At 35.5% G+C, this 20,399-nt stretch overlaps 1 protein-coding gene and 1 long non-coding RNA gene across 3 annotated transcripts; both read left to right on the forward strand.

Moving 5' to 3' along the window:
- The first annotated feature begins 2,177 nt into the window (after positions 1-2,177).
- Positions 2,178-7,292, forward strand: LOC148693318 (uncharacterized). Of its 2 annotated transcripts, none has more exons than XR_015951903.1 (2): positions 2,178-2,685; positions 6,912-7,292. It is a non-coding gene; the product is annotated as an uncharacterized LOC148693318 (long non-coding RNA). The 2 variants fall into 2 exon arrangements; XR_015951902.1 differs by having other exon boundaries at positions 6,958-7,292.
- A 3,878-nt stretch (positions 7,293-11,170) lies between these two features.
- Positions 11,171-18,242, forward strand: PIN6 (Auxin efflux carrier family protein). Its single transcript, XM_068469024.2, has 7 exons — positions 11,171-11,705; positions 12,212-12,843; positions 15,316-15,520; positions 15,639-15,724; positions 16,387-16,544; positions 16,800-16,876; positions 17,812-18,242. The coding sequence occupies exons 1-7, from the start codon at positions 11,272-11,274 to the stop codon at positions 17,879-17,881; spliced, it is 1,662 nt and encodes a 553-aa protein (XP_068325125.1). The 5' UTR covers positions 11,171-11,271; the 3' UTR covers positions 17,882-18,242.
- The last annotated feature ends 2,157 nt before the right edge of the window (positions 18,243-20,399 follow it).

The following is a 20,399-nucleotide window of genomic DNA, read 5'->3' on the forward strand; positions in this document are numbered from 1 at the left end:
CTCATTTCCATAAGGTTAGTCTAAAACCCTAGATTCGAGTGAATGAGAATTAACCCTAATAGACGTTGTGAATATAAATTAGAATTACCATGTTTATTACTCATAATCCGAGTATGGAATTATATAAAGTTCCTTGGTTAAATTCGTCAAATGATATGTTATTGAATTGATTGATTAACGTAATTAAATACTAAGATGGTGCATCTTTGATTCATGAATTGATTAATTGATTGGATTGTGGAATGACGCTGGATATGATTGTTTTAGTTGATCGATGTGGCTAGAAAATAATATTGTGCTTTGTTGATTCTTTAATATGTTTCATGCTATGTATTGTGATTTTATGTGGAGAAACATGATGATTTATGCAATGGATGAAGTGGAAATAGTAATGGTCATGTGGGATTGTTACGTAACCTTGAACCTAGAAATTTCTAGCATGTCAAGTTCTATTAATTGATTGATGAGTGCTATGATTTTCCACTTAAAAGTACTATGATAAAAGTTGAGGATAATGTTTGGGCAAAATACGAATGACTTGATCCCTATTGAGGGTACGTAAGCAGTCTAGGTTAGATGCTGCCATAAAGTGTATGAAAAATTACTATGCAATATGAGGCTTGGGATGTGCTCGGTACATATTCCGGAGACGGGTATGTTAGATATACGGTTATTTGATGATGTCACGTGTCGATCCTGGACGTATGTTGGGATCGGGGCATGACACCACATGTTTAGTCAATGCTCAAAAGCGTGATGAATGGCGAACATCAAAGTTTGGATCATGGAGAAACGTTCAGTGATGTGATAATTCGCTTAGTTTAGTTTGTTGCAGTTCATTTTTCATGGCCATGGCATCAAGGGCGAAGCTAGAATAACGTTTATGGTGGGCAACTAAGCAATGACAGATGTAGGTCATCATAGAATTCCAAAAAGAGTGATTGCAATGTCAAATTTTTTTTCAATTTTAAGTGAGACATTTTGTTGAGCACTTAGTTAACTCATACCCACTATGTTTCTTAGTGTACATCCTCACCATTTCTGCCATTTTAATTGTATCTTAGGGTCAATATTGTTGTAATGAACATTAATAGATAAGTTACATATGCATAGGGTTGGAAGGTCAAATTTATTAGACATATGAGATGAGGGAATTCTTCTTCGTGAGCTGGCAGAATCAGATCTACAACTAAACTTTGTATCCGCCTTCTGGTGGTTTTGAATGGGGAGTGAGTAATATAATTTGTGGTGATGCTGAGTTGAATATCATTTGCCGTAGTGTAATTCGACTTCATATTGAGCAACGAAGACATGTGCGATTTAAGACAAGGCTGATTCCTGCTCAAACTACCACTTCTAAGGCCGAAAGCTTGAGGGGAACGTGCCCTCTCTGGCCCTTAATATAATTCGCCTCTGCATGACACAATTGAACTTGCAAAGCTTTCACTTAAAAATTTAATGGATGAAGTTTATATGAAGCAAAGCATCCACAGGGTTTATTAACCCCCAACGCCAATCATATATTTTCAAGCCTTGCCGCTCACCTTTAGGCTTACACACAAAAACGTCGGGTTAATTTGGTTCCCATACTTTTCTAATCACCTCGAGCATTTGGGCTTTGAGGCTTCTAGAGTAATTATTCTCTATTTACATTTCAAACTCCGCATTTGTCTGCTTTTTTATATCCATCAACAAGTTAATTCAGGAAATAGCCCTTTATTTTCGATAATGATTTTCGAACTTTACTTTTTGGGCATGAAGGTCAAAACATATTGTTATGAATGAGCTCCCCCTTGTCTCAATCCAAATACATATTGGACCTAGTGTAAAAGATAAATGATGGATTGCAAGGACCAGTTTCTACTATCTTCCGGTGTACGAAAAAACCAAGTCTTTAATTATGGAGAAATGTCAAGAGAATTCTCTTAAATGGAACTCTCAAACTTTTTGACATCTCACAATTTAACGATGGTTGATTTGTCAACATTATAAAACATTCTGTGAAAAATATGAGATGACAGATAATCCCCCTTTAACATTTCTTAGGGTGAATTGTACGTTGCCAGATATTACTATGTGTTGAAATGTTGTTGGAGTCCTTTCTCAATCAAGTAGGACAATTCATACATAAGACTGCCATCACACATTGGATTGATGTCAGTCGTGTTCCACGCTAATTAAAATCAAACTCATGACCATGGTCTTGAAAATAAACATAGTCCCTCCATACAATTTATATGTTGATGCAGATTGTGCGAGTGATTCAAATGATAGATGTTTTATTGGTGAGGCCACAATACTTGGTTTAGATTTTGAGGGTAATCTGGATGATAAACACTTACACTTGCAAGATGGAAAAGAAAAAAAAGAGAAAGTTAAGAGGAAGGAACTGCTTCCAATCGGGCCTGGAAGCTTCTGATTTTTTTCTCTTCTGATCTCCCCGAGTAGGGGAATGGGGGGAAGGCTTTCTGATGGGTGTTCTCTATTGGATTGACCACTCTGCTCTCTAGCATAGAGTACTTCAACTGCTAGTATATCAATCCACAAGTCTGTTTAACTCATTTGCTCTCAGTAGGGATTACGCCTAAAAAATTTCGAATCACTGGTCTCCCGATTATCGATTCTTATAAACACCCAGTCTTGCGAATTCTTTTGGATTAGTGTCCACTCATGTCGATCTTCATGGTAAGCCTTCAATCTTCACCTGTTGCAAACTATTTAGTTTTCATTGTAAATATATCAGTTTTCATGGAATTATAATAGGATGTGTGGCTAGCCAATTAATATTCTTTCTTGTAATGATATGTTTGACCGCTGATGTTGTTGAAACTCATTCAGTATTATAATTTCTCATTTATATATTGGAAAGGATGAATGGTCATATGTGCTTTTGACGAATTGGCATGTGTGCATATATCTGTATTCATATGCTTTAATTTGTACTATTTACTTGGATGAAAAATATATGTAAGACTTTGGCTATTTTCTGGATTTAGTTTTGTGTATATATACAAGGTTTTGAACATTACAAGGCTAAAGTAGTAATTGAAATTCTTATTACTTTCAATTCTTTTATGGGTGTGTTGATCAAATATCACGTCCTTGGGTTTGGGTTAAAAGATCAATTCTTGCTAATTGTTTAGTAGGATATAAATAGAGGTTAGAAACATGATTTATGGATTGTTTGGAAGTGTTTTGAAGTTGCAAATTGAATTAAATGAGTATTGGTTCTAAAATTGCATAAAACTTAACTATGTTTTCAAGTAGCTTACTTTAGCTCTTGTTTTCCCGGGCTTTGTGATTCTGTTTGGTCCAATTTTACGTATTTTAAAACTAGGCATGTCCATGATTAAACTCATCTGATTTCACTAAATTCCATTGAGTTTTGAATCTTTTGATTGATCAAAACCAAGTCCAAAGTTGAGTTGCAGAGCTGCCAGACAGCAGCAAGTTCTGCATTTCCAGTTTTGGGACCCCACTTTATATCTGGCATAAGTTTCAATTTAGAGCTCTGTTTCCTACAAATCTTTAAAGTACATAAAACGAGCTTCAAAACTCTATTAAGTTTGTACCATTTGGTCTAGTTTTGAGTGTTTAAAAGTGAGCGTTAACTTGGTGATCAAAATAGTTGTTTCTACAGCTTTTGTGGAGAGGTGAGTATTGTTTCTACCTTACTCAACTCTTCCACAAATTTCTTTTAAATTACTATTGCCTTATATCAGTGTTGATATTTGAATTATAAGTTGTACTGAAATAATGTCTCTGCTAGGCATGTTTATAATTTGTAATTAGTCACTTCATTGCTTAGTAATATTCATGATTGTTGTGTGTTACTATTCGTTCATGCTTTTATAAATTGGATTGGGTTCGGGTGTTCCTAGAAACTTTGGAGGGCATGAGTTAACAAAACTAGTTGATACGTGGAACCGGAATATATGTGCTTATGTTGTAAGCCATAGGGGTTGAAGTAGGGGTAGGTTGTGTGTTGGTCTAACTACACCATGTAGTAGTGGTACATTGATGGTCCTGCTTGGAGAATCCGCGATAGAGGACCATATGTATTTCAAGGGTGATCATGCTTGGTATATCCGTGATAGGTGATCATTGCCTGCACAATTAGACTATGTTGTTCTGCTTGGTTTATCCACAATGGGGGACCACACGCATTCTAGGAGTAATCATGTTTGGTATATCCTCGATAGGTGATCACTACCTAGAGTTAGGATGTGGTCTTGCTTAGTATATCCGCGATGGGGGGACCATACGTATTGAGGGTTGATCATGCTTAGTATTTCCGTGATGGGTGATCACTGCCTGCACGATGAGATTATGCTTATGGTTCTATTTGGTATACCTACAATGGGGGGACCATACGCATTCTAGAGGTGATGAGGATTAGTTGTACTTGGTACATTTCGATAGGCGATCATATTTTAGTTGGATATCATTTGATTATATAATGTGAATCTATTGAAATGTAATTAGTGATCTATGTTTATTAGTCGTGATTTGACTTGTGTATTGATGATACTTGTGAAATGTGATTTGAAGTGCTTGTTGAATTGTTGGATGAAAAGTAATTTGATGTGCATATTTGAAATGAGATTTGATTTGCAGGATTGGTATGATGTTATGGAATGTGAGGGCTAGTAGTGGACTGTTAATCCATTGTCATGGGATTTGTTGCTTCGAAGCTTATTTCATAACCCATTTCATTGTTTCATTCCTCGCTTTGTTGACCCGTTCTAAATTTAGTACTTGTACTTTGTTTCATTTCATTGGGCCTTTGCAAATTGAGCACTTGGTTCATGTTTTGTTTCTTCGAGCTATTGATATGTTCCTTGGCCTTCCGCTCGGTTCCGTTGAGTGATCTGGAACTGGGTATCTGCTGGGGTTCCGTTGATGTCTAGATTCCGTTAAGAGTTCTGGAATCCCTCGTGCTCCGCGATTTTGTTGAGTGATTCGGAATTGTATCATGTCTTGTATTTCATTGAGTGTTCCGATCCATTATACTCGGCTATTCCGTTGAGTGGTCCGAAATCATATCCACTCGAATTCTATTGAGAGGTCTAGAATCCCTTATACTCTGCGATTTCGTTGAGTGGTCCGGAATTGTATCATGGTTTGGATTCCGTTGAGTGGTCCAAAATCCCATTTGGTATTTTGGTTCGGTTTAGTGGTTTAGAACCTGATGTTGTTGGATTTCGTTGAGTGGTTCGAAATCCCATTCTCCAAAGATATAGGCTTCCGTCAAACTGTGTCGCTCTAGCCCTGCATTTTGGTGCATTGTAAATGTTATTGATTGATATGATAGTGGAATAGTGTTGGAAAGCATATGTGTGTGAATGGCATACTTGTGTGCGTTGCAAGATCACAATTGTTGTTTGGCTTATGGTTGATGTATAGTGTGGTACTTTATATTTTCTGCTATAAGTGTTTTACGGAAAGTTTAGAGTTCATAAATGACAAACTACGAATGGCTTGATCCTTGTTTAGGGTACGTAGGCAGTCTAACGAGGATGTTAGATGCAACCATAAAGCATATGAAAAATTACCATGTGATTCGATTCTTGAGTTGTGCTTTGCCTATATCTCGGAGGCAGGATATGTTAGATACAGATTTTTGAAGATGTCACGTGTTGATTCTAGACGTATGTCGGGATCGGGGCGTGATAAGTAAGGAGGGTGTAGTCAATTTGGGTTTCATAGGATTTTAATGGATTATTTTAAGTGGCAGATTTTACAGGATTTTAATGGACTTTATAATTCTGTATAAATCTTGGAAGATTTGTATGGATTTATATTATAAATTTCTATGGATTTGTATGAATTTTTTTCAGGGATTTCATAGGATTTTTATTTGACTTCTACAACATAAAATGAATTTCTTTCTCATTACACAATCTAAAACATATATGATATCAAAATACAAACCAATACAATATATTTTTACTTTTCTCATTTGAATTATAATTTTTTTATGAAATTCCAAGCATACAAAATTAAATCTTTGCTCCAGTAGCTAACAATTCCAAGTACAAGGCAAAAATACTATTGAATCCTAAGGCTCATCTTTTTGTTGTTGTGGCTTCCAAAACTGAAAAACTCGCAACCCAATTCACCATTTTTCACTTCAGCACCCAAGTTACTCAAAACCCCAACATCCCATACTCCAATCCCTCCAACCCCTCCATTTTCCCACAGTTTCTGGCATTTTCTAGGCTACCAAACAGAGTTAAAACACACAACTAAACAAATAGCGAAAAAAAAAAAAAAGGTAGGGAAGTAATATACACATAGCAGACTAGGGAATGGAGATTTTTTTGGGGGTTGAATTTGTGGTGACATTTCGGATTTGGTGGATGCATAAGAAATAAAGGAACTTTGTATGTCGTCTTCTTTTCTTGAGAGATGATTCGTCCTCTTCTTTTTCTGAGAGATGGTTCGTCTTCCTCTCCAGAGAGAAGAAAAGAAATCCTAGGGGTGGAGGTTGGATTGTTTAAGGTGTTTGGTATTTATACCATCCACTCTCATATCCATCAAAATCCTAGTTCATTAAAATCCTAGAAAATCTTTGATATTTTCACTACACTTAGATTCTTGTGGACATTTTAAAATCTTAATCGACTACCAATAGATTTGGATATATTCTTTAAAATCCTAATTTGACTACACCATGATTTCAAAATCTTTTAAAATTCAATTGACTACATCTAGATTTTAAAGTCCATTAAAATACTATCAAGTCCTATCAAATCCTAATTTGACTACACCCTCCTAAATTGCATGTATTTTTAAACTGAAGCATTTAGGTGATGTAGCTGTGAAAATAAAATGATTGATTTTTCGTTTTTATTGTCTGGGAACGAAATTTTTTTGTTACTTTATGAAAAATGTTTTTGCGTGCATAGACTATCTTCTCGGTACTCTCTCTCATACTCAACTCGTCCAAAAAAGAAAACAGAGTCAATTGGTGTTGTTAGAGCACGGGGTCAAGCAAAGAGCCAAACTGAGAAAAACAGGAGCCGGTGCAGACGGAGCATGCTCAGGTGGGTGCTTGCCTTTTGGAGAGAGCCCACATCCGGCCATTAGTCATTTCATTGTCAGGTCTGAAACAACCAAATGCGACAAAACCATTGCCGCCTATTTACAGACACTGCAAGCCCCCCTCACTCTCCCATTCCATGTATACATTCATGACCCCAACAACTCCACACCTTCATAATGAATCCTTTCTGAACTTCACTTAATAATAATATCCATACTTGTAGTGTTAATATATTTTCTTCAAACTCTATTTGTGTTGAGATATTTTCTAATGATTCATGATGTACGCAATTAAAGAAATATCAATTTCTTTAATGCATTTTTATTTGAAGAAAGACTTTTCAGAAAAGGGTTTATTCTTCGTTGATGAGGTACAAAGGTTATATAAAAGTTAGAGGGGGAGGATCACAATCCTCGCGTCCAATAATCTAATATGTTGGGTGGACTATTTCATCAATAGAAAAACGAACACCAACTTTAGTCTCCCTTTCATAATGAATCCTTTCTAAACTTCACTGAATAATAATTAATGTTGTAGATTACAAAGAGAAGAAAATTAGCCAAATGACGATTCATATGAAGATGACTTTCTTTGTAGAAGCTCTCATTTTTAACCAATTTTAAATTAATATCTTTGTTAGAAAGCTAGCTAGGTAACTTTTTTCGCAGAAAGCTTGTAAACTTTATACAAGAAATGGGCATCTTTATGCAGATGAAAATTGAAAAGGTACATATATAAAGTGAGGTGAGATCCAGCGGGTTATCCATGGGTGATATATATATTTATTTGTCAAACTTTCCACAAAGGCCATTTACATACTGTTTAGATAAACAAGAGTGAGGCCATATCATTGGATTTGAAGATTGCAGATTCTCAATGATCTTGAGTCTCCTGAATCCTGATAAAAGGCAAAAAGAGTTGTTTTCTTGCAATGGGTTGGGGTTCGAGTCCGGTTGGCCATCCAACAAGGCGAGTTTCTCCATATACAGATACTGTAAATCTCTTTTTAACTTCTATCAGCCATGCATTTTTACCATTCTAATATCATTCAACAACCTCAAGACTAAAGACCGTAGAAAACGTAACTTAATAATCATAAAGGATAATGCTTGTGTTCCTTCATGGTGTTCCTTACCACCCCGCTCCTCTCTCCCCCCCCCCCCCCCCCCCCCTTTTTCTCTCTCTCTCTCTCTCTCACGATTAACATATGTTCAACTTACGGGCATTATAAATGAAACTCTTCATTGTCTTTATTATCATCTAAATATTATACTTGTAAATTGTATGTGGAAGTTTCGCGTTTGGATACTGTTAAAATGTTTGGGACATGTAAAAATTTTACATTATAACCCCACCGGGGATGTAAACACCACTTCATGTCAGATCCCAGCAAGCTGTGGAGCCAAAAATAATATCTAAAATCCTGAAAATGACACATGGAGTTTTACCCACAAGATATGATAATACCCTCATTAAATTGGAAAGGCCCACATTCCTTCCACGCGTAGTTCAACTCTCAAGAAAACCCAAGTTGCTAATTACAGCTTCTCCAAGCTCATGCATATGGCAATGAGAAAAGTCAAAGGTATTAAAGATATAACTAATAACCTAGTCTTATCCTTAAAGCTTTCCTTATTGAAGACCAACTCAATGAAGTAAGGAATCACCATCAAATCAAATGAAGGATTAGACGAGCTAATTCCAAAATATTATTAATTAAATAATAGGATTAAGTACCTAAAACTCCATAACCTTTTAGTGTCATTCTCAATTGGTCTCAACTTTTTTAAACATTCCAAATAAGTACCCAACTTATTAAAATTGTCACATCCGTTAAGCCCCAATTAATTTTTCAAACATAGATCATATTCAAAACCCGCCAACTAGGTATATATATCATGGACAATATTAATATTAGTTGCCAAAATCTAAATTTCAAACATAGATTATATAATATGAAACCCAATGATCAAACATGTGTTGAATTGAATGGACTCAAATTGAAATTACATCATGACAGCAATCTCTTAACAAAGAAGTGGGCTAAGAATTCAGATAGAGTTTCAATGAGCTTGTTTCTACTCATATGATTTCCTCATTCACTGATTCTCAACTCTTAAAGCTTCTAGTTCTTCTTTGTGGGCAATGTAGATGATGATGGCTGCATCATGGTAATCTATACCATTTCAATAACCTCTATGACCTTCTTCTCGATGTTGGCGGCTTGAGTGGTAGGGTGGAATTAGTGGCTTTTCGTTAGGTTTGGACGTGATGGCCTTATGGGAGTGGAAATAACCGTTAGTTGGTGGACACATGGCATGACAACCTATACATGTGACCATCTATCCTCATTCTCCACTAAATTTTGGTAGGCTTTTGCTACACAATTAGCTTCTAAAACTCTCTCTTCTAGCCAGGCATCCCAACCCCCCCCCCCACCCCCGGTGCCGCAACTACTCCATGAGCGCGTAACTTTGGTCTTTGAAGAAAGATGTTTAATTATTTTGTAGGTACAAATTCGTCAAAACCGAAGACCATGAATTTTTGCTACCACACATGCCTTTACTGCAAACTTTCTTTGTTTTATTTTAATTTTTTTTAATTATTTGCTACAAACGTTTAGTTTTCCTAAGTAGATATTTGAAACTGAAAAGGTGGAATATCAATCCATTCTCAGTTTAGAAACCTCTTGCAAGATACCAAAACCCTAACCAACCTCGAAGCCCTACCACACAACATGCACACAATCGTTTCAATTAATTACAATTTAAAATTGTTTCAACTTGATCATATATGTCCTCCAAATACCTTGCACTAATAGAGCTGAGAGCCAAGGGATTAAGACTAATAAACTCCTAAGGGTGTGTGCGTTTGTCTTCACTAGGTTTTACTGGGCTGGACTATACTAAGAACTAGTGTAGTCCCATGTTTGTATCCACAGAGACTACCTTTAATGAATTAGATTTTACTTGCGTCGACTAAAGGCCTCGCTAGACGGTCTTAACAAGACTCCCAAAAATCATGGAACTGCTAAAATCATCCCCGCTTTCGTCTCCTCTACATCTTCGACAGACCAGTCTCATCGCATCCTCGTCATCTCCGACCACTCCCACCCCGTCCTCGTCATCTCCAACTGCGTCATTTCTTTATCTCTCTAACTCGATCATCATCACTATTTTTGCTTCTAATTATTTGGTTTTTGAATTGGATTTTTTCGATTTGTAGAGATGGCCAACTCGATCATCAGTCGGAGCAATTGCTTCCTCGTCGCCTTCTTCTTCTTCGCTGCCTCATCTTCTTCTTCTCCTTCATCCCTCGTCATCTTCTTCTCCTTCACAGAGATAGCCAACCTGAAGCAAATCCTGATGAGGGCATCTCCCTTTTAGCATACAAGTTTCAATTTATGCACTTGAATTTGATTTAGTTGCGGTAAGACTCTGAATTCATGACCAATGAAAATTGAGAAAGAAATTCATGACCAAAGGAGGGAAATATTGCCATTTGTATGATTGTGAATTTAATCTTTTGATTGATTGTCATGTATTTTAAACTGGATATCTTGAATTTTAGAGTTTATTGCAACTACTAGTTGCTTGAGCTCGATTTCGATATGGGTTTTGAAGTAGTGTATTTGTGAGTTGAGTATTTTGGATTTAGCATATTTTGACATTTTAATTCATATACTAGTTAATTTTGGTTGAAATTTGATTGGTTTCTGTTACTTTTGGGTTGGAATTGGATGTTGAAAATTTTAGTTGAAAATTTTTATGTTGGTAGAAATTGAAGTTAAAGCAAATAACTTGAATATTTTGTTACATATGTAATGTTTTTGTTTTTTTTCATTATCCTGCTTCATAGTCCAATACTGCACTAAGTCAGTCCACCTTAGTCCTGAAACTAATTCAATCCGAGATAGTTTGGTGCAACAAATTCTTGACGGTGAGAACCCCACTGGCCCAGAAAGACGATGTAGCCCAAATCAATCAAGAGAAACATAGGAAAATAAACCACTCAACCGCGACTTCCGCTGTCCAGACTTCTATCACAAGTAAATAACAACACTTTCAGGGGTATTTTCGTACATAAACTCCTATATAAACTCTCAAATCTCAAGCTAGCATTCAGTATGCTCTGCTTTGATTCGAGACAAACTGTGTGTATGTTTGTCAAACAAAGAAAGAGAGAGAGAAGGAGTTAATTAACAATAATAAGAGAGGTAGAGGATGATAACGGCACAAGATTTCTACAAGGTCAGCTGCGCAATTGTTCCACTATACTTTGCAATGCTGGTGGCCTATGCCTCTGTCAAATGGTGCAAAATATTCTCACCGGAGCAGTGCTCTGGCATCAACCGCTTCGTGGCGGTGTTTGCGGTTCCGGTGCTGTCTTTCCACTTCATATCCCAAAACAACCCTTATCAGATGGACACCAAGTTTATATTGGCTGACACTTTCTCCAAGCTCTTGGTTCTTGCTTTGCTTTCGTTATGGTCTATATTGTTTAAGGCAGCAGGAGGGCTTGACTGGCTTATCACTATTTTTTCTGTCGCCACTTTGCCAAACACATTGGTCATGGGCATCCCTTTGCTCAAGGCCATGTATGGCGATTTCACCCAGTCCCTCATGGTTCAAGTGGTTGTGCTTCAATGCATCGTATGGTAATTTCTTTGTTTCTCATTTACTTTTGCTCATTAATTTAGGTTTTCGGTTTTCACATTGTATGCTAGTAAATGTTAGTTGATTTTTTGGGGGAAATGATTTTGGGACTCTTTTTCATCTTCTGCACATTTATTTTTTCTAGTCATCAGATTGGTGTCATTGAACAATCAAAGAAGATTCAAGAGTTATGATATTTAAGAGGGATTGCGTAGAAAGTAAAAATATGTGCACATAAATCACTCTTTTTTGGTGTCTTGTTGGTATTATCCACAGGTTCTCGTGGATTGATTGTATACATGCGTTAATTATTGTTAATTTGTGATTGATTAGGTGCTCAGTTATTGTACAATCTTTGTTGTCTTGTTGGTAATTTCCCACAATTTTTTCTTCTTATACTAATTTAGTATCCATATGCTAAATTGACAAAAAAAAAATCCATTTATTAAGTTTTAGGGTATATTATTTCGTACAAAAATAATTAAGCAGTCTCACTCGATTCTGGTAGGTACACACTTTTGCTCTTTCTCTTTGAATATAGAGCAGCCACTCTACTCATCCAAACCCAGTTCCCTGGCCCCACCGCCGCAGCCATAACAAAGTTCGAAATCGACGATGACATTATCTCCCTGGACGGCCGGAACCCCCTTTGCACCGAGTCTGAAACCGATCAAAATGGGCGTATCCGGGTCCGAATCCGGCGCTCTACATCATCAGTCCCCGGCTCCTCAGCTCTTTCATCCTCTATGGGCCTCACTCCCAGACCATCAAACCTCTCCAATGCCGAAATATTCTCAATCAACACACCTCACCACCATGCAAACCTTGAATTCACTTTGGGATCTGGTGACGTGGCCTTTGGGTATCGATCTACCAGCCCTCAACTCTCCGCCGGGTACGCGTCCTCGGACGCGTATTCCCTGCAGCCAACTCCACGTGCTTCAACTTTCAATGAAATTGACACGACCACATTCTCCACCACCGCCAATACCCCGGTGTGGGCCAGGTCTCCGGCGACGGGGAGATTTTCACAGCAACCGTCTCCGACGTTTAACGGCGTGAAGATGGTATGGGAGTCACCTGCGAAGTGTCAGGGTGGTGGTGGTGATCAGAGACAAGGATATTTCAAAGATGTTGGAGGTACGTACGCATATCGACCTATCTATTTGTTGCTTCTTTTTAGGGTTTCTGGTTTGAAGGGGACAGGACGCTGTCGTATTGTAGGAGAAGAACATCAACAGGACATGCAGCTTTTTCAGGGAGTTTGTACGCTTCGGCCACAAATAGTAACGAACCAAAATAGTTTGAAAAATAGCACTCGCGTATATTTACAAATATTTTTGAGGTATGCCATACACACACTTCATTTTACTTTTCACACATTTTTGATAATTTTTGTCCGTTAATCTTCTTCAATTCATCCGATCCGACGGCCGAAAATTAAAAAAATGTATGAGAAGTAAAATAAGGTGTGTCAATATCACACATGATATTTTTTTTTTTATCAATAAAAGAAATAAAATTAAATTCAATAATACTTTCCTGTCAAAAATTACAATCCCCTTGGCCAATTGGGCTTTTTTTATGTTAATTAAATATAAAATATTTTTCTATTTTAATTTTTTATTTGTTGGATCTATTTGTTTATTAAAAAAAACAAATGGAAGGTAACCACCAAGTGAGTTTGTGTTAAAAGTATTATTTAACTCTATTAATCAATTTTAATAATTTTTGGAAAAAAAATCAATTATAATATTTTGGAGGAATTGTTGTTAACACTCCAAAAATCTCATTTGGCACTCCAAACTTTCTATAATTAGAAAGAAAAATACACTTGTGAGGAGTGTAGAATGAGATTTTTAGAGTGCTAATAACAATTCCCTATTTCGGAGTTCTAGTTAATTAAGAGTGGGGCAAAATTTGATATTTTGAATATTTCACCATTTTTCTTCTTCTCCCTACACACACACACTAACTACATTTTGCAACATCTAGGATCGTAAAATTATATAAATTTATAATTTTGTTTGTCCAATGTCTAATCCTTCATTAAATTGCTGATTAATTTGAATATGTGGTACAAATGTGACTTATACATCATCAATATAAAAGTTTCATGTTTTACTATGTCATCAATCTAATGAAAAATCAAAAAACCACCAACTAGTATTGCAATCTTATGGTGTCTCCCCTTACAGTAGATATCATTGTATAAGAGAGAAAAAAAGGCATCAATTGCTACAATTTAATCATTTTTAGTGCAATATGAGAGAACTAAAATTTCATGATCCATTTTAAAAATCACTATTTATCTGAGGGTGTAAAATATTATTAGCTCAAAGTTATACAAATATCATATTAAAATCATAATATAACCTGCAGGCCAACTCAATTATTTTACTATATTTATGTATCATGTCTTCTCCTAGTGCAAACATGACCAACCTCAAAAAGACATGTGGTGTCTCCACCCAAGCATAATTGAAGAGAAAAGTATACCAAACACTAAAATCATCTTGAATTTGTAGCTAGTTACATTCTACTTTGCCGGCAGACCCTTCATTGATAGGTGCCATCATTTTCTTGAGAGCACGTGTGTAATGATAAAAGAAGATGTTTGATTACTTAATCTTGGCAATAGTCACGGTAAAGAATCCTATAAATTATGATAACACCGTATCATGCTCACCCAAAATTTTTATTTTCTAATTATGTTGTCTCATTGTGTTCCATCTTCATAAAAGGAGGAGTATAGCTTTATAATATTTATAATAATAATTATTATTTTAGGGTTTCTTTGATAATTATATCATTTTTAGTATTAAATTTGTGTGGTTTATGGGAAAATTTGCGAGGAAATGGAGGGATAAATAAAAAAGATTAGAGGAGAATGTTGGGAAAGATGTTGAAGAAATATATACACAATATAAAAACTAAAAACAAAAGAAAAAAACTATTCTAAGTTATTTCACTTTCAAAATAAATTTTGTTTTCAATTTTCTTCTTTATTTCTTTCTTTACTTCCCACCACCCTTCTTCATCATTCCTTTTCTTCATATACTTTCTCAATATACATCTCAAACACAAAAATTTAAAACTAAAAATAAAATAGTTATAAAACGATCTCTCATATTGAGGCCCTATTATTCTAGATTAATCAAGAAACTTCTTATCTAAATGTATGTTTCGAATTGACAATCGAATTTGTCAATGTAAAATGTCGTTATTATCTGTCTCCAATTAAACAAATAGGGACTAAAAAATATCTATAACAAGTCAAGGTTATATTGTAGTAATATATTCATGTATGACTCTTTGTAATCAATAATTCCATTTTCTCATTGTAATTTGTCAACATATGAGCTTGTAGTGAGAGTCCAAATTATGAGCTCGTTTGGAAGTTCTTTAAAATAGTTAAAAGTGTTTTTGGTGAAAATATTTTGGAACTAATTCTTAATAATAAAAAAATGCATATAGCACTTCAAGTATTTTTTAAACCCAAAAACATTTTCTCTAAAAGCTATTTCAATAATTTTAAAAGCACTTTCAAACGACCGCTATATTGTAGCCATCAATTTAGAATTCTAAAGAATGATTTCACTATCGTTTCAGATAAAGAAATTAGCTTTAGAGACTGCACCAAAATCCCAATGCCGGAGGTGACGGATACGAAGGTCGAAGCAGCTGCTAATCAAGAAATGCCAAGTGCCCCAGTCATGCTAAGGCTTATACTAATCATGGTTGGAAGAAAGCTTTCCCGCAACCCAAACACATACTCAAGTGTGTTAGGCCTTGTCTGGTCTCTCATTTCATTCAAGTGAGCAAAATTATCATCTGATACTTTTTTAATCATCCTTCTTAACAGCTCTATTAATTACTCTAACTTACATACTAGGGCATGCCAATTCATGATAATTATTTCTTTCATGTTTCAGGTGGGATGTAGGGATGCCGAGTTTGGTGAAATATTCCATAAAATTGATATCAGATGCGGGTCTGGGGATGGCTATGTTCAGTTTAGGTATATCATCTTGCAACACAAACACATGCAAATGAATATAATAAACAGGAGAAAGACTATTATTTCTAACTTTTTTTAAAGGACTATTTTCTAATTTTTTTTTTTTTCTTAGGACATTATTAGTCCTTCATGTGGCATACAGTTTATTTAGTAATAAAGAGCTTATATTGCCACAATTGATATATCTATTATTTGAAGAGAAATGCTCAGGAGATTTTTTTAAAGTGGGACTCTCCATAGATTTTCTGTCACCTCGCAGTTTAACAGTAATTAATTTTCACGCAAACATTATAAAACATTGTGCTAAAAACAGAAGGTGGTAGAGACTCTAGAGAGAGTATACCCATTTTCAAATAATCTCCTTAGCATTTCTCTTCATATAATAGATATATTAATGAGGCATTATATTTTTCTAAGAATCTTATTATTGCAAGGAGCTTACGTACTCATACATCGTTATTGAGCTCGAAACATATTCTTGTCAATGCTTTGGTGTTATTCATTTCTAAATTATTTTTCTTCCAAAAGCAAAGCGCGAGCAATGAATCACATGAATTGCTTGTGCCGTAGTCGTGAATATTAGTTTGAAAATTGCACTTCTACATATACTGAGGAAACTTTGATGTTTTGGCTGGCAATATCGTTTTGAAAATTTCATGCAGGGTTGTTCATGGCCCTTCAGCCTCGTATTTTAGCGTGTGGCACAAAAAGGGCAACAATGGGGATGGTGGTCCGATTTATTTGCGGGCCTCTTCTAATGGTTGCTGCCTCTGCCGCTACTGGTCTTAGAGGAGTAAAACTACATGCTGCCATAGTCCAGGTACTGTTTTCTTATAGTCCAGGTACTGTTTTCTTAAAGAACCTGTGTAATACACATATATATACATGAGTGAGCTCCATAAATAGTCCCTGCATATATATATATCGTATATGTATGCATGCATATATAAATAATCTAGCTAGTCATTTTTGTTTTTTGTTTTTTAAATAATCTAGCTAGTCATCTTTTGTTTTTTGTTTTTTCTTAAATAATGATTTTATAAGGGTTTGAAATGTTGAATTGATGATTTACCAGGCAGCGCTTCCACAAGGAATAGTACCATTTGTCTTTGCAAGGGAGTACGGTTTGCATCCAGACATTTTAAGCACAGGGTAAGTAAATTTTAATAGACGAACTTTAAAGCATATTGATCAATAATTTCATTACGATCACTATTCGAGAATACTAATAACAATTCCTTTTATATGAGTTTGAACAAAATAAAAATTAAAAAATGAATGCATATGAAGAGAAAAAATCAGGGAAAAATGGAAACTTGGTATGAAGTTTATAAAGGTGCTGCTTAAGCCCAAAAAGAGGGAAGGAAAATAAAATATTTGAGTGCTATGGAAAATCTTGAAGTAATTATTGTTGGGGAAATGAGACTAGGCTTTTGCTAGTTTTCATTGTGTACCCTAACCTTCAAACATAAGAATAGACTAAAGAAGAAAGTAAGCTAAAGCATGAAAATCAACAATCTTCTAGTTTTCATCACTTCCCTATCGGCCTGTTTAATTTATTCACACTTCCCTACCGGTTTAATTTATTCATCAGGAGATGATCATGGCAAATGGTAGCAGCTTTGTTAATTATAGTTACAAAGTTAAATGACACTCCTAGTTTTCTCAATCAACACATCCAATAATCGCTCACGCGTGAAATTTATTGGCGACCCTTTAAAGTGTTTGAGTGTGAAGAAATAAAGTTTAATAAATGTGGAGGGAGTAGTAGGACAGATCATAGATGATGTGCAACTGAAAAAATTGATTTGCCCAATTGGCTTCTGAAAGTGACTTCTTTTCATTGGAAGAGCAAATCACAGGCACACACACCATAGTGCACAAGTCAATTTAGAGGGAGGGAAGGGAGGGAGAGGAGGGAGGGGGTGGGGGAGGAAGGAAGCTGCAAAATACTTATTTTGTTCGTGTGCAAAAACCCTAACTACAATATTAATATATATATATATATCTGTGTGTGTGTGTGTGTATCTACCTATCTTTGTATTTACTGCATGCTTGGATAAATAACTTATAATGCTATTTTGCAGGGTTATCTTTGGTATGTTAGTTTCCTTACCAGTGACGCTCCTCTACTACATACTTCTAGGCTTATATTAACTGAGGAGAAAGAAGATTATGAAGGGCCTGCATTTTCAGTGGATTAAAGCAAAATGGAGTATCCAAAGCTAACTGTGTTCTTAAATACATTATGTCCTCTAATTGTCTAAGGACCAAACTCCACAGTGTTATGAGAAGATTAGAATGTGACAAATTATGAAGATGTTTTCAGGGCTCTACTAATGACCTGAGGGGTCTGGTGTCATATTAGTACATGGACTAGTGGTAGCCGAAAGGAAGAAGGATATCATGGCTTATGATGAAGTTAGTAGACTTATCTTTCTTCTTGGGGATGGGTAAAGTTTCCACAACCATGTATTTTGACTCAAGAAAGAAAAAAGGCAAAATCATGTTGCTCCTACTATTTTTCTTCTATTTTTTTTATCCCTTTAATATTTACAGCAATCATTACAAAATAGTTTCGTGCTTTCTGCTAAGAAGTTTTATGTGAAACCAAGGAGTTTTATCTTGCAGACGAAGTTTGTCGTGGAGAGAAAGCATGCATGATTCATTAATTATCCTTGTCATAGAAAGCTGGCGGGAAGGGATGCTCTCCTGATCCCTTTCATCAAATTCATTAATCCGAATTTTTGAAATTTGATTTAACGGTTAAAGTTATTATAACTTTTAAAGTGGCCCTTATTTTTTACTGTTAAATCAAATTTTAAGGGTCTAAATTAGTAGATTTGGTGGATTTAATGGAAGAGATCCGGAGATGATCCCTTTCCAAAAGCTGGCATTCTTGAATGTAGGGGATTTGAATGTAGGGGAAATCCAATCACTTTTATAATGTGGGGGAAATTGCGGGGTTCTGGGCATTCTTTGATTGAAATATATCAGACTGTGCAAATCAAAACAAGGTGTGTAAGATACAAACGCTATTCACGGAGTGATGGGAACAATGTAATGACGCTATTCACGGAGTGGTAGGAACAACTTGAAAAAAATATAGCTCAACTTTTTATAAGTTCATGTCAAGTTTCAATGTTCATGGAACTCATTCTCAACACAACATAGTATCAATGTTATATTAGCAACACTTACATTAAATAGCGACTTCATATCAACAACATTTCTTAAATATTGATGCCATGAACAACATCTCAATATTGTCGATTCCGCCGAAGACGGTGACTGCAAACGCAGCCAAAACCCGGAACCCACTACAATCTCTGAATGACGCCAGCAATTTGACTTTCTATGATTACTGTCATATTGGTGCGGTTCCAATTCTCTGTATGTAACTAGATTTCTTCTTTTTGTTGTGCTCTTGTTATCATGGGTTTTAAGTGTCGGTCATGCACTTTGCTTTACACAAACAATTATATACAATGTTATGCTGTTGTTTTCGTGGGTTTTGGTTGCTTTAGTGTCTATGTACAGTTAGGAATAAAAAGAGGAAGGACATGTCATGAAACTTGACATCAAAGGTGACAGGTATTATGTCTTATATTTCTGATACATTTAATTTGATACAAATAGTATTTATATTGTGTTCAATCCTCACAATCTTAACCATGTGATTCCCAACAAATTTTAGAAGGTCACAGATTAGATTTCTGTGAATATCAACATACACATAGATGGGACATACATTTTAAGGAAAACGTACCTACTCGTCTGCAGGAGGGTTGAAGTGGACTTTGAGAACTAGTGTTAGAGGACATCTTTGAGGATTGTTCTTAATTTATTACATTAGTGATTATTCTCTGGATTGTAAGTACCTCATTTTTCTAATATATTACATTGGTTTTTTACATGTTTTACCGTTAGTGTTGTTTTATTAAGGGTAATATTAATCATTTTTTAGATAATAATTGTATGTTTGAAAGATTAATTTTCTTTTTCAACCATATATTTGTATTTCTGAGGGCCTCGTGGTCGCTAAATGGTGGTTGTGACAACAATGCCTTCATAAATAGTAATTTATTTTTGGAAATAGAATTTTAATGGCAAGTATTGGTTGAAAATATATAATCACAAAAAATATATGTTGTCGTTGGGAAAGTATTTTCGACAATCATATAGGTACGCATTCGCAACTATATTGACATGTCAAAAATGAAATAAGTTTGCCGTTTAGAATATTTATTCTAACAGAAAGATAACTAGTAACAATGAGTGATGTGCGTCGAAAATAAAGTAATTTTGACAGTTGATCGCAAAAAAATAATAATGGAAGAATTTCCAACGACTAGAGGGGGCTTTTTTCCCCCAGAAAAACTTTTTGGACGGCTAAATGCCTTTTTCGACAGCATGTAGCCTCACTAGAACCAATTCGTATTGTTGCGGATCTTCTCTTATCTCTACCTTTAAATCATCAAATTGTCGATTGGTGGAGGGATTTGATATCCAATCTCTACTTCTCCTTCGTCTTCAGCTTCATCGCAACCACCACTGCGCTGATTTTTAGCCACCAATGTGTCATCACGAACAACCACCACCACCACTTATAGCTCATACATTTCATGCATGTATACCATCCATTTCTAATTTTTTTTTACGTTTTACTCTATTT

Source organism: Pyrus communis, chromosome 10, assembly GCF_041283825.1.
Source record: "Pyrus communis isolate YQ-2024b chromosome 10, ASM4128382v1, whole genome shotgun sequence".
NCBI lineage: Eukaryota > Viridiplantae > Streptophyta > Magnoliopsida > Rosales > Rosaceae > Pyrus > Pyrus communis.